Source organism: Sander vitreus, chromosome 6, assembly GCF_031162955.1.
Source record: "Sander vitreus isolate 19-12246 chromosome 6, sanVit1, whole genome shotgun sequence".
NCBI classification, from domain to species: domain Eukaryota; kingdom Metazoa; phylum Chordata; class Actinopteri; order Perciformes; family Percidae; genus Sander; species Sander vitreus.
Window position 1 is genome coordinate 12,268,569 of NC_135860.1, and position 11,280 is coordinate 12,279,848.

Genomic DNA, 11,280 nt, shown 5'->3' on the forward strand with positions numbered 1-11,280 from the left:
ACATTGCCCACCACAGCTTTATACACCCAGACATACTAAACAGTCAGATGTCACTGTATATACAAAGTGGCTAAATCTCTGTTGGTAGACAAATTTATTTTGCCTCACAGTATCACCATATCCCCCCAAGTTTTGTGTTAACTGGCTATGAGGAATACAGGAACTAAAAAGCATCACACAATCAAATTAACAACAGCTATGTTCTGAGATCTTGTTTTGTTGTTGGACCAAGAATGCAGGACTTTCAGTTGTAACTGGCCAGGAGCTCTCAGCTGAGGTAAAGATGCAGAGCACCACAGATCACTGGTCACATTAAAGTTCATAGGCCCGGTCACACCGAAAGAACATTCCACCTTTCACAGGCTCCCTTTCTCACAACTCTCTCTGCATCCTCCATCTGCCCCCCTCCCTCATTCTCATCCCACTATCAGCCCCCCCTCCCTCCCCATCCCTTTCTCCATCTCTTATCCAAATGCAAAGAGCAGTCACTAATCGGATGAGAGCAGATTTGATTCAAAAGGCTTCCCTTTAAAATCTCAGCCAGTAGGATTTAAATCTCACTCTCCTGCCTCGCCTCTTACCCCCCCCTCCCCTCCATCCATGTGCCTCCTCTTCTCTCTGGCTGTGCTAATGCACTTCACCATCCGGCAGGCCCAAGCAGTCATTTAATCACATGGAACAATGGCAGGCTCCCAGGAACAGAATGGCAAAAGGATAACAGCACGACTAAAACACTCAAGCATCCATTACAACACTCATTATCGAAGCAATTTACCATCTGGAACAAAGGCCTAAAATCCCCTGTTACCAACTTCAGGGACACTGTAGTCATCAGCAGTTTAAGGCAGGACACCCATACTGTACCTGCTGAGGTGTTTGGAGCACAGCACTACTATAAAGGCCATAAACACACACTGTAATAGTATTTTAACACGTTTCAGGCCATCCTTCCATTCACTTTAAGCATTACAGATAGATAAAGGAGAGTCCAGTGGCAAACAATTAAAGCAAATATTTTTCTTTTACAGAGTCACTCCCTCCTTCCTTCACTCTCTTCCTCTCCTTTTCACTTCAAACAAATTAGAGGCAAATCCACTTGGTCATGTGTTTTGACAGAGGCTCTCATTCAAATAGTGAAACAGAGAGAGAGAGAGAGAGAGAGAGAGAGAGAGAGAGAGAGAGAGAGAGAGAGATTGCTGTAGGGACGCATTCGATAACATCAACGCAAGTATTCCCTCCTATCAGTCTTTAAGGTAAGATAAAAGGAAATAGCATCATGACAAGTAGTTCGTCACAAGAGGGAAAAGTCATTTGTGATATCTGCACATGTACAGTAGGAGGAGAAGGGTGTTGTTGTTGAGGTTGGTTATATTGTGGTGCTTTACCATGAAGTTAGTGTCATGTCTCTTTGAACTGCTCTGTTTCTGTAAAATCAGCTTTGTGACTCTGCCTCTTTCACTTGTGCCTTGATTACATTTGTCACACTGTATGAGTTTGTCCATTAGGTGATTGGTTCACTGCTAAACATTGCTCATTTAATCATGACAATATCAAATTCAAAAGCCATCAACATTAGGCGAGAGCTCACTGGGGTGTTAAATGGCACAAACCACCTGTCATCGCTGTGAATTTGTTAAGAAATGTGAGAGTTGATGACATTGTTAGAGGACATACTGGTTTGTGTGTACATTCAGGGTGAGGATGTGTGCTCTCGATAGGTGTCACATCATCTGAAGAGCAAATACTTTTCAAGTTAATTACCTGTTAATGTCATGCTTGAATATTCATGCAGTCTGCGTGTGATTGTGTGTAGGTAGGTGTGTTCTGTGGGTTTCCGTGTGTGCTCCTGCCTTGTTTATGAAAGTTTGCAAAGTGGATGAGGGGCCAGTTTGACTTGCAAAATAGCACTTACTTGGAGACTGGAGCAAGGAAGGTATCTGCACAGGGAATGCTGTTACTGGAAAATATACCTACGAATCACAACTATTTTCTTGAATGATTTCAAAAATGTTGTTTTTGTTGTCTCCACCTCTCTTTCTTCTTCATTTCAGGATTATCAGCTTTCCTGCCATCTCTCCCTGTCTCCATTGGTGACAGTGCCTAACAACCATCGCCATGGGTGAAATGGAGGAATTGCGAAAGGAGGTGGAGAGTCTCAAAGACCAGATCACTGTCAGTAGGCCCATCCATATCATCTTTAATAGGCAATTTGACTGGCAACAGTATTCATCATTATCATTATGTGGCTTTGCTTTTCACTTTAAACTGAAGACATTTCTTCCCCAAATATCTATCTATCTATCTATCTATCTATCTATCTATCTATCTATCTATCTATCTATCTATCTATCTATCTATCTATCTATCTATCTATCTATCTATCTATCTATCTATCTATAATTCATAACCACATCTAAGCTCAATACTGACAGTAACCTGACTACCTGTGTTTGTATCTGCTCCCCAGGCAGCTCGTAAGACGGTGCAAGACACCACACTGCAAGAGGCAGCCGCTGGGATCACTGTGGTGGGGCGTGTCCAGTTGAAGACCAGGAAAACACTAAGGGGTCACCTTGCCAAGATCTACGCTATGCACTGGGGCGCTGACTCCACGTAAATACACAAATTGAAATAACACCTCTTGTTTTATATTACAGCCAAGATCGAATAGGTTTCTATTCAATATAGCACAAAATTAGAGTTACGAGAGCCAGTAAATGAAATTCTGATTGGTAAATTAGATTTGTGAAGTGCTGTTAACTGCATGAATTAAGAGGAACATGCCTGATTTATTAGCTTACATGTCTTCTTTCTTTTTTTCTATCTTTGTTTTTTTAATAATCGCTATCATTGTTACACCACCAGGCTGTGTGTCAGTGCCTCACAAGATGGAAAACTCATAGTGTGGGACAGCATTACAACCAACAAGGTAGGAAAGAGAAAAGGAGAGGGGTAGCATAATTACAGTGATGGTGGTTGAGGGCAAATGTACACCACATGTAGCCATGAATTTGCTTTCCCAGCTGATACTGAGCCAGCAGTAACTGAAACAAACTTTGCAGTGTACATCCACCCTCAAACATGCAAACATTCACATGTACACATGTAACCTCACTGCTTAAAACACCTAAACACTTGTCTTCAAATCTTAAGAATTTCTCTAAAACAGTAAATATAAGCGAATATAAAGCAACAATCAAAGTTTAAAAAGACATACAGTATTTAACAGAAATCTCTGTTATATTACCATGGCCAAAGAACTTTGGCAGAAACCAGTGTGTTAATGCAGGACCCTATCACTTATATACCAAGAAGCTGATTTAGAAAAGATGTCTATAGGGCCTTTAAGTGTTTGTCAGTGATTTAAGTCCTTTTGGTTTCAGTGGTTGAAGTGGTGAACTAAAGTTTCACCTGTGTCCTGTGTGTCCCCAGGTGAATGCCATCCCTCTCAAGTCATCGTGGGTGATGACTTGTGCCTATGCACCTTCGGGGAACCTAGTGGCTTGTGGCGGTCTGGACAACATGTGCTCCATCTACAACCTCAAGGGCAAGGACGGAAACGTCAAAGTCATGCGTGAGCTGGCTGCACACACAGGTAGGACAACGCAGCTCCAAATTACATCTTTTGAAGTCATTGATGCTCTTACGTTGGACTTGACTGAGTCCTTCATGTCTTGAGGCTCTTCACATGGTATTTCTTTGATTGCCCAGGCTACCTGTCCTGCTGTCGTTTCCTCAGCGACAGTGAGATTATCACCAGCTCTGGAGACTGCACCTGGTAAGAATATAGTATGAGTAACTGAACAAAAAAGTATGCCGCAACTTTTCTCTCTGTTGTTAAAACAGAAATAAACATTGTCTTTGGTCCGTTTCCTTCTAGCGTACTATGGGACATTGAGACAGGGACCCAAAAGACTGTCTTTGCAGGGCACCAGGGAGACTGCATGTCCCTGGCCGTGTCCCCAGACTTCAAGTTTTTCATCTCAGGGGCGTGCGACTTCACAGCCAAGCTGTGGGACATCAGGGAGGCCCAATGCAGACAGACCTTTGGAGGCCATGAGAGTGACATCAACGCAATTGGGGTGAGTATGAGGAAGATTTCCACCTCTCTTCTGTATCCAATCTCTGCCTTTTTTGCTCAATGGAGGCCTAGTTTCTAATCACTTCTCTTTCTTTCAGTTCTTCCCGAATGGTAACGCAGTGATAACAGGGTCAGATGATGCCACCTGTAAGCTGTACGACCTGCGAGCTGACCAGGAACTCATCACCTACCAGGACTCCAGCATCATGTGCGGGGTGACCTCCCTGGCCCCCTCCAAGTCAGGACGCCTGTTACTGGCTGGCTACGACGACTTTAACGTCAACATCTGGGACACACTGAAATCTGAGAGAGTGGGTGAGTACAGGTGGAAAATAGAGATGATGAAGTAAATTTAGAAACGGATTGTAAAGCATCTAAAACCTCCAGTGTTTAACTCCTGAAATGGGATGAAGTGTTCTGCATTTTCCGTGGTACTCAGCTTCCATCATGTTTTTTTCTTCTTTGCCATGGTCCAGGAGTGTTGGCTGGTCACGACAACAGAGTGAGCTGTATCGGAGTGTCCTCAGATGGGATGGCGTGTTGCACAGGATCCTGGGACAGCTTCCTCAAGATATGGAACTGAGGCTGTTCCTCACCAGTGAGCAGAAAGAGAGCAGTTAACATATGCCTGGGTAAAAGTGAAGAAGATAAAAAAAGAAATTGTTGTTTGAGGGAGGGGTTGAGGGACGCGGAGCCGCATAGGGTGAGAAGAGGGTATTTTAATTGTGCCAAGTCCTATCTAATGTTGGAGAGGGGTTGTAATGTGAAGATTTTCTCCTCTCACATAGCACTCTCACACTTCTTCTTACGTTACGGGGAAAATTAGGGGTGGGACAAGGGGCGGGGGTCTCAATAAAAGATCATTCCTCTTAATAGTTTCTTATATTGCGGTTAAAATAACGATGTGCACATTTATCGCAGCACTTCAGAGGTAACCCAATGAGAACAGTTGCCAAATGAAAATGGTAGCACACTGGATGAGATAGAGATGAATACATGTCAAGTTAAAGCCTGTGTAGGTTCACACTAGCTATACTAATATGCTGTTTTATCTCAAAGCATAAGTCATGTCATATAAATAATATGAGCGTTTGCATTTTTTGTTTGACTGTTTGTTCTTAGTTTTGGTAGAGTCCCTAGATGCATTCATTGACTTTTTCATTTTCTAACTTTAATTAAAATGGAGTTCTAGTTTGCAGATGTACATTAGTGTTTGAGTTGCTGTGTGTGATTGATGGACAATATTTTACTAGGATTTGGGGTCCCATAATTTGGCCAACACCCCCCCCTTCTGTAGCTAGACCTGAAAAGTGCTTTGGGTAAACTGAACTGACAGATGGGATAATAAAATGGGTTTCATGGTTCACTAAGCACTTACAAAAAAAATAGATGACCCCGTTTGTCTCAGGACAGGACTTTTTGTATAAATGTTACATGGATGATAACAGCTATTGTGTGCATATGAGCAATACATCTGAATCTGTGTGTGAGCGCGTACCTTTTCCTCTGCATGGTACAAGATAAACTTCAAGCACAGTTTATGTACATACAGAAAACAAATGTCTAAATTTGCAATGGAATTTGGACTGCCTCTTTTCCAACACTGGAGACACTGCAAAGTAAAGCAATACTGTTTTTAAAGATTGTCTAATAAACATGGGATTCTGCATTACACAAGTCTTTAGTGTTAATTTATGATATGCTGACTTCAGTTAAAACTTTGATTAGGACATTCTGAATGAATATGGCTTACATATTGCTAAGCACAATTTCATTTTAAAGATGTCAGTGTGACAATTTAAAACTCAATGCATTTCCACTGTGGTGAAAAAAAAAAAAAAAAATCAAAAAAAAAAAATCAGTACTTTAGTCCATGAAGGAATTTAGAGGTTTGGCTAAAAGCATACAAACATGGCAGCTTTTCATAGATGTCATGGTTCACTTACAGGTTCCCTCTAGTGTTGATTACTAAAACTTCATTACTAGCTGTTGGTATAAACAAGTACCAAAACAAGGAGTTGTGGTATTGTGGTTTTTAATGCAAATAATTTTATTTATATTTACAAGAGGGAAAACAGGATAGAAAACAGCAGTAAAAGTAATATACACAGGACAAAAATCAGTTAAGAACTTTACACATAAAAGCTTGTTTTAAGAGACAAAAGTGTCAGGATTCTGTACACGTTAGTGCAGTGAATCATCGGTTCTCCTTATCCAAGGACACTGCTAGCACTCGGCGGTCCATCTGTCCCAGCCTCTGCTTATCTGGGGTAGACACCTTCAGCTTCATCTGTAAAGTGGCGAGGACACATTACCTCAGCAATTGATTTACTTTCTGTGTCGGGATTCACTTTAGGACAACTAAATTACTCAACATAACCTTAACTCAATACAGGTTCAAATTAAGTTTCAGTATATAAGGAGTAGGCATCACTAGCAATGAGTGCATGCTTGTATCCAATACCTGAGGACGTTGGCCCCTGGGCGAGTTGGTCCCTTTAAGGATCTGCAGCGGGGAGCGCCCTTCAGTACCTTTTAAAAAAACAAAAAAGAAAAAAAGAAAAAAAGAAAAAAAAAAAGCCAATGTCAAAAAAAACAACAACATCTTATCAAAGCTAACGAGAAGCCACAAACAAACATTCCACACACCTTTCTGCTTCAGTTTTCCAGACTGGCCATTGATTTCAATGGTTACTTTCTTCACGGCCACATGGACAGCACGAGGAGAAGAGCCTCCTTTTCCAGCCTGCACTCTTCTAGTGCTTGGCTTAGTGGCACCAAAACCTTTTCCCAACCACTGCGGCTTGAACACCACCTGACTGGGGCTCTTTGAGTCAAAGGTGGGGCAGCGGATGCCGGTGCTGAGCTGTGGCTGCTCTGGTGGAGAAGGCAAAGAAGATTCTTCAACAAGCTCTTTGGTTTCCTCAGAAGATTTCTTTGCTTCCTCTGACTGGGCAGGGGAACCATCTAAATCATTGGGGAGGGAAGGCTCAACAGGGGACTCCGGTTCAACAGTGACAGAGGGAAGGGCATAAGAATGATCCACACCATCCCCGAGTAGCTCCACTTCCACACTAGGCACTGGGGATGAAGTACTGTCATTGTGCACCTCAACAATGATCTGGGATGAGGTTGCCCCCTCATGGCAAGTTATCAGGCTCATGCTCAGTCTCTTGTGAAGAGGAGACTCTATTGCTTCTTCAGCCTCCTCCAGGCTAATGTTGGCCTCAGTTTCAATATCCACCTCCACTTGGGGTTTCTCAAGAAGCACAAAGGGGCTCGAGTCACCTACACTTTGGCGAGGGGGCTGCACAGGGGTGGCCAGGAGGTGAGCGTGCTCAGCCAGGGAGCCAAAGGTGTGAGAGGACTGATGAGTCAGGAGGGGCTCAGTGGAAGCCAGCTCTTCACCCTGGAAGACTTCTTCCTCCACGGCATCATTGAAGAGTTTCTGCGGGGCTTCAGGGACTTTGCCTTCAGTCTCATTGTGCAAAAGCATGCTTAGGCGGTGGGCAAAGGACCCAACTGTCGCTGTAGGGTACAATGCAGGAACATTATGTTACAGGACATTTTGCAGGTGAGAAAAGCCAAGCTGAAAGTTAATCTTTACCAAATAGTTACCTCTCATGACTTCTCTGATAGGGGTGCGGCAAATGGCAATAGTAGGTGAACGGGGATCAGTGAATGCCAGTGGACACTCCGTTTTGGACACAAGCCCACCGACCTAGGAAAAATGTTTTTAAAGGTTTCCACCACACAGTTTACAGTATGTGGGGTAGCAAGTCAGCCAGCTAACCTACCTGAATAGGTGTACGAACGACTCCTGTTGAAGGAGAGCGTGGATCTAGCAGATCACTGACTCGATTGTTTTTGATTGCAGGTTCTGGTTTTATTGGTGCAGAAACAACCATCTTGCTCTCACTGGATCCCATGACGCTTATTGAACGTTAACTGGCTCACAGGGGAATAGAACAGAACACGGTTTAATGTCTCAGAGCAGAACAATAAAACAACCGAAGAACACAGAACAAATATGGTAACAAAACCCCATCCAAGTATAGAAGAGAGTACACTAGGTTAAAATACAGATACGATATTTAAGGATTAATGTTATTGGTCATTTAGAAATAGACAAACAATGAAACACTTGCCCTCCTGACTTAACTATTTAAATGAGTGCCTGCAAAGTGCTCGTACAACATCGATACATAACATGATTTCAATTTAACATAGAATGTTTACATACTTCAATTACTATGTCTATGTAACGATTACACACACACACACACACACACACACACACACTAGGATTTAGCTAAAAAAAAAAAAAAAAAATGAAAGAACTAGCTTGCACGTCAACAACAAGCTAGCTTAGCGAAGGTCAGTTAGCGTGAGGTTTCCCCATTTTATTTGTATAACGATCAGATGAAACTGTAACGTTAACCTTTGACCGTAAAGAGTTTAATAGCGTGCACTGCTTTAACTTAAATCAACCGAGGAGCACCGTTTCAAATATATTCTCTGGCTTACCTTACACGAGACGAAGACAGTCGGTCAGGCGTGTCGCTAAAGCTCTTTTCACTTTCCACACTTGCGAATAAACAAGAGAAACACACACGACTTTTTAAACATTTAAATGGCGGGTTGCGTGCTTTTTATTTTTAAATGAACCAATCAGCGCGCGCGTCCTCTCCGCCTCATCGATCCTGATTGGCTTAGAGCAGGGCGTTCTAGAACTGGGCGTGGTGTCCTGCTGCATTTGAAATTTGAAATGAATGCATTTGTTTTTGTCACATGTGGGGAAGAAAATGAAATGTTACATTGGAGCAATTCTCCTGAAACATGTAAAGAACATATCAGATTTAATAAAGTGACACTTTTTAGGGAAATCAGGGAGAACAAAGCACAAGATTTTTTTTTTTACATAATATGTGGATATTCATCTTGTAAAAGATGCAATTTCACTTCTTTTTAAAACAGAAATTGTGTGAAATATATAGAGCCTGGAGTGTGCCACCAGATAATGTGTACTGACTTAATTAACACATAATTTTTATACAAATGTAGTTAATCAATTTATATTATCTTTTGAAAATATACAATGATTTGAACTAACACTGTGCAGGAAAAGTCTATAATTATTACGCTGACACACTCCAGGCTCCATATATAAATTGACATACTAACTAAAGAAAGAATTCAAATATTTAAATTAAAACCTCTACAGTTGTAATTAAAAAATCCAAAACTTAAACTATTTTCTTTTATTAGTGCCATTATTCATAACATAATTGATTTCATAACTTTGTACTTTTTTTCTGTCAGCCATTTTGTTCATTGATACAGAAAAAACAATTACCTACAGATGTTTGGAATCAAAGCTTTATTGCTGAATATTTTATTAAACATTGCAGTCAGGATACAACTAGCCTGAACACAATTATAGTGCAACGATTATGTTACAATACACAATATGGCATAACGCATTATTTTACGAAGCAAATTGTTTTACAAGAGCAATATGAAAAAGAGCAAAAGATGGGAGGAGCCCAGATAAATCATTATCAATGATATTACAATTATATGATCTTAACATCAGATGCAATAACACACACACACACACACACACACACACACACACACACACACACACACCCACACACACACACACACACACCCCCCCCCCAGCTGGTTGTCAGTTCATTATCCTGGCTGATAATTGATTACTAAAAAATTAAATAAAGTATATAAAAAAATAAAAATAAAAATAAAAAAATACTCGCTGTAGCACTTCTGATTAGTGTTTGTACTCTGGACCGGACCAATCCTGCTGAGAGCACTTTTGACAAAAAGCAGTACTCTTTTCAATGTCACAGCAATATTGTACCTTTAATCTACATATTTGCAGTGAGTATACAGCTCAACTTACAACCTGCTCTTAAGAAAAACTGTGAGAGCATTGAGTGTCTTGATAAACAAACTGTCCACATTGCATTCATCATTATTCATCTTTTACTTTCTTCACTGAGAAAAAAATTTCAAATCAACAACAAAAGTGACATTTTATTAGACCCAGTTCTCCAGATCAACAGAGTAAGAGTAAATGTGAGGACCGTCAGACATGTAAAATACAGTGACATGACTGTATTGCTGCTGGCTGCGTCTTCCAGGTAGACACTAATACTGCAATATTTGATAGAAGTTATTCAAGCGCACATGACCACAAGATGATGTCTCTGGGATGGTGGATAATTCAGTGTCTTCCTCATCCATTTCTCTGTAACCGTTACCTCTCTGATTCCTCTGCGCTTCATTCACTCACCCAAACATTTACCTCCCAGCGAAACACATTCACACTCAATAAGCCCTCCCCTGGCTGATTTTCATTCAGTCCCGCCGTCCACCTCTCTCTGGCAGAAGTGAGCCAGCAATGTGTCCAAGTCCCGACGGTCTGCTGCAGCGCTACAGAGCGCTCTCTCCCATCATACTGAGAGCCATACGCAGGGTGGACCAGATGTTGTCAGACATCACGGTGGCTGCAGCACCTCCAAGCCCCCTTGCAGCTCTTGCCCCATCCCCCAGCGGCCTGGCGCTGTAGAGACAGAGCTTCTAGGAAGTGCTCCACTGCCTCTCTGAGGATAAAGTAGAAGGAAAGCAGGACAGGATGAACAACTCCAAGTATAGAAGAGAGTACACTAGGTTAAAATACAGATACGATATTTAAGGATTAATGTTATTGGTCATTTAGAAATAGACAAACAATGAAACACTTGCCCTCCTGACTTAACTATTTAAATGAGTGCCTGCAAAGTGCTCGTACAACATCGATACATAACATGATTTCAATTTAACATAGAATGTTTACATACTTCAATTACTATGTCTATGTAACGATTACACACACACACACATAGGATTTAGCTAAAAAAAATTTAAAAAAAAATGAAAGAACTAGCTTGCACGTCAACAACAAGCTAGCTTAGCGAAGGTCAGTTAGCGTGAGGTTTCCCCATTTTATTTGTATAACGATCAGATGAAACTGTAACGTTAACCTTTGACCGTAAAGAGTTTAATAGCGTGCACTGCTTTAACTTAAATCAACCGAGGAGCACCGTTTCAAATATATTCTCTGGCTTACCTTACACGAGACGAAGACAGTCGGTCAGGCGTGTCGCTAAAGCTCTTTTCACTTTCCACACTTG

General features: G+C 41.4%; 2 protein-coding genes across 7 annotated transcripts; one reads left to right on the forward strand and one right to left on the reverse strand.

Annotated features, from left to right (window-relative positions):
• The first annotated feature begins 1,072 nt into the window (after positions 1 to 1,072).
• Positions 1,073 to 5,758, forward strand: gnb3a (guanine nucleotide binding protein (G protein), beta polypeptide 3a). Of its 3 annotated transcripts, none has more exons than XM_078252598.1 (9): positions 1,073 to 1,253; positions 2,052 to 2,172; positions 2,468 to 2,613; positions 2,866 to 2,929; positions 3,433 to 3,595; positions 3,712 to 3,778; positions 3,881 to 4,082; positions 4,180 to 4,396; positions 4,558 to 5,758. In XM_078252598.1, the coding sequence occupies exons 2-9, from the start codon at positions 2,116 to 2,118 to the stop codon at positions 4,662 to 4,664; spliced, it is 1,023 nt and encodes a 340-aa protein (XP_078108724.1). In that variant the 5' UTR covers positions 1,073 to 1,253; positions 2,052 to 2,115; the 3' UTR covers positions 4,665 to 5,758. The 3 variants fall into 3 exon arrangements, with proteins under 3 accessions (XP_078108724.1, XP_078108726.1, XP_078108725.1); XM_078252600.1 differs by lacking the exon at positions 1,073 to 1,253 and adding an exon at positions 1,265 to 1,361; XM_078252599.1 differs by lacking the exon at positions 1,073 to 1,253 and adding an exon at positions 1,833 to 1,933.
• Positions 5,759 to 6,099: 341 nt separating this feature from the next.
• cdca3 (cell division cycle associated 3) lies at positions 6,100 to 11,267 on the reverse strand. Of its 4 annotated transcripts, none has more exons than XM_078252597.1 (6): positions 11,217 to 11,267; positions 7,879 to 8,029; positions 7,700 to 7,802; positions 6,731 to 7,609; positions 6,546 to 6,613; positions 6,100 to 6,371 (listed from the first exon to the last, which is right to left on the reverse strand). In XM_078252597.1, exons 2-6 carry the CDS (start codon positions 8,008 to 8,010, stop codon positions 6,279 to 6,281), a joined length of 1,275 nt encoding a protein of 424 aa, XP_078108723.1. In that variant the 5' UTR covers positions 8,011 to 8,029; positions 11,217 to 11,267; the 3' UTR covers positions 6,100 to 6,278. The 4 variants fall into 4 exon arrangements, with proteins under 4 accessions (XP_078108723.1, XP_078108720.1, XP_078108722.1 ...); XM_078252594.1 differs by lacking the exon at positions 11,217 to 11,267 and adding an exon at positions 8,609 to 8,718; XM_078252596.1 differs by lacking the exon at positions 11,217 to 11,267 and adding an exon at positions 8,614 to 8,710.
• Between the last annotated feature and the right edge of the window lie 13 nt (positions 11,268 to 11,280).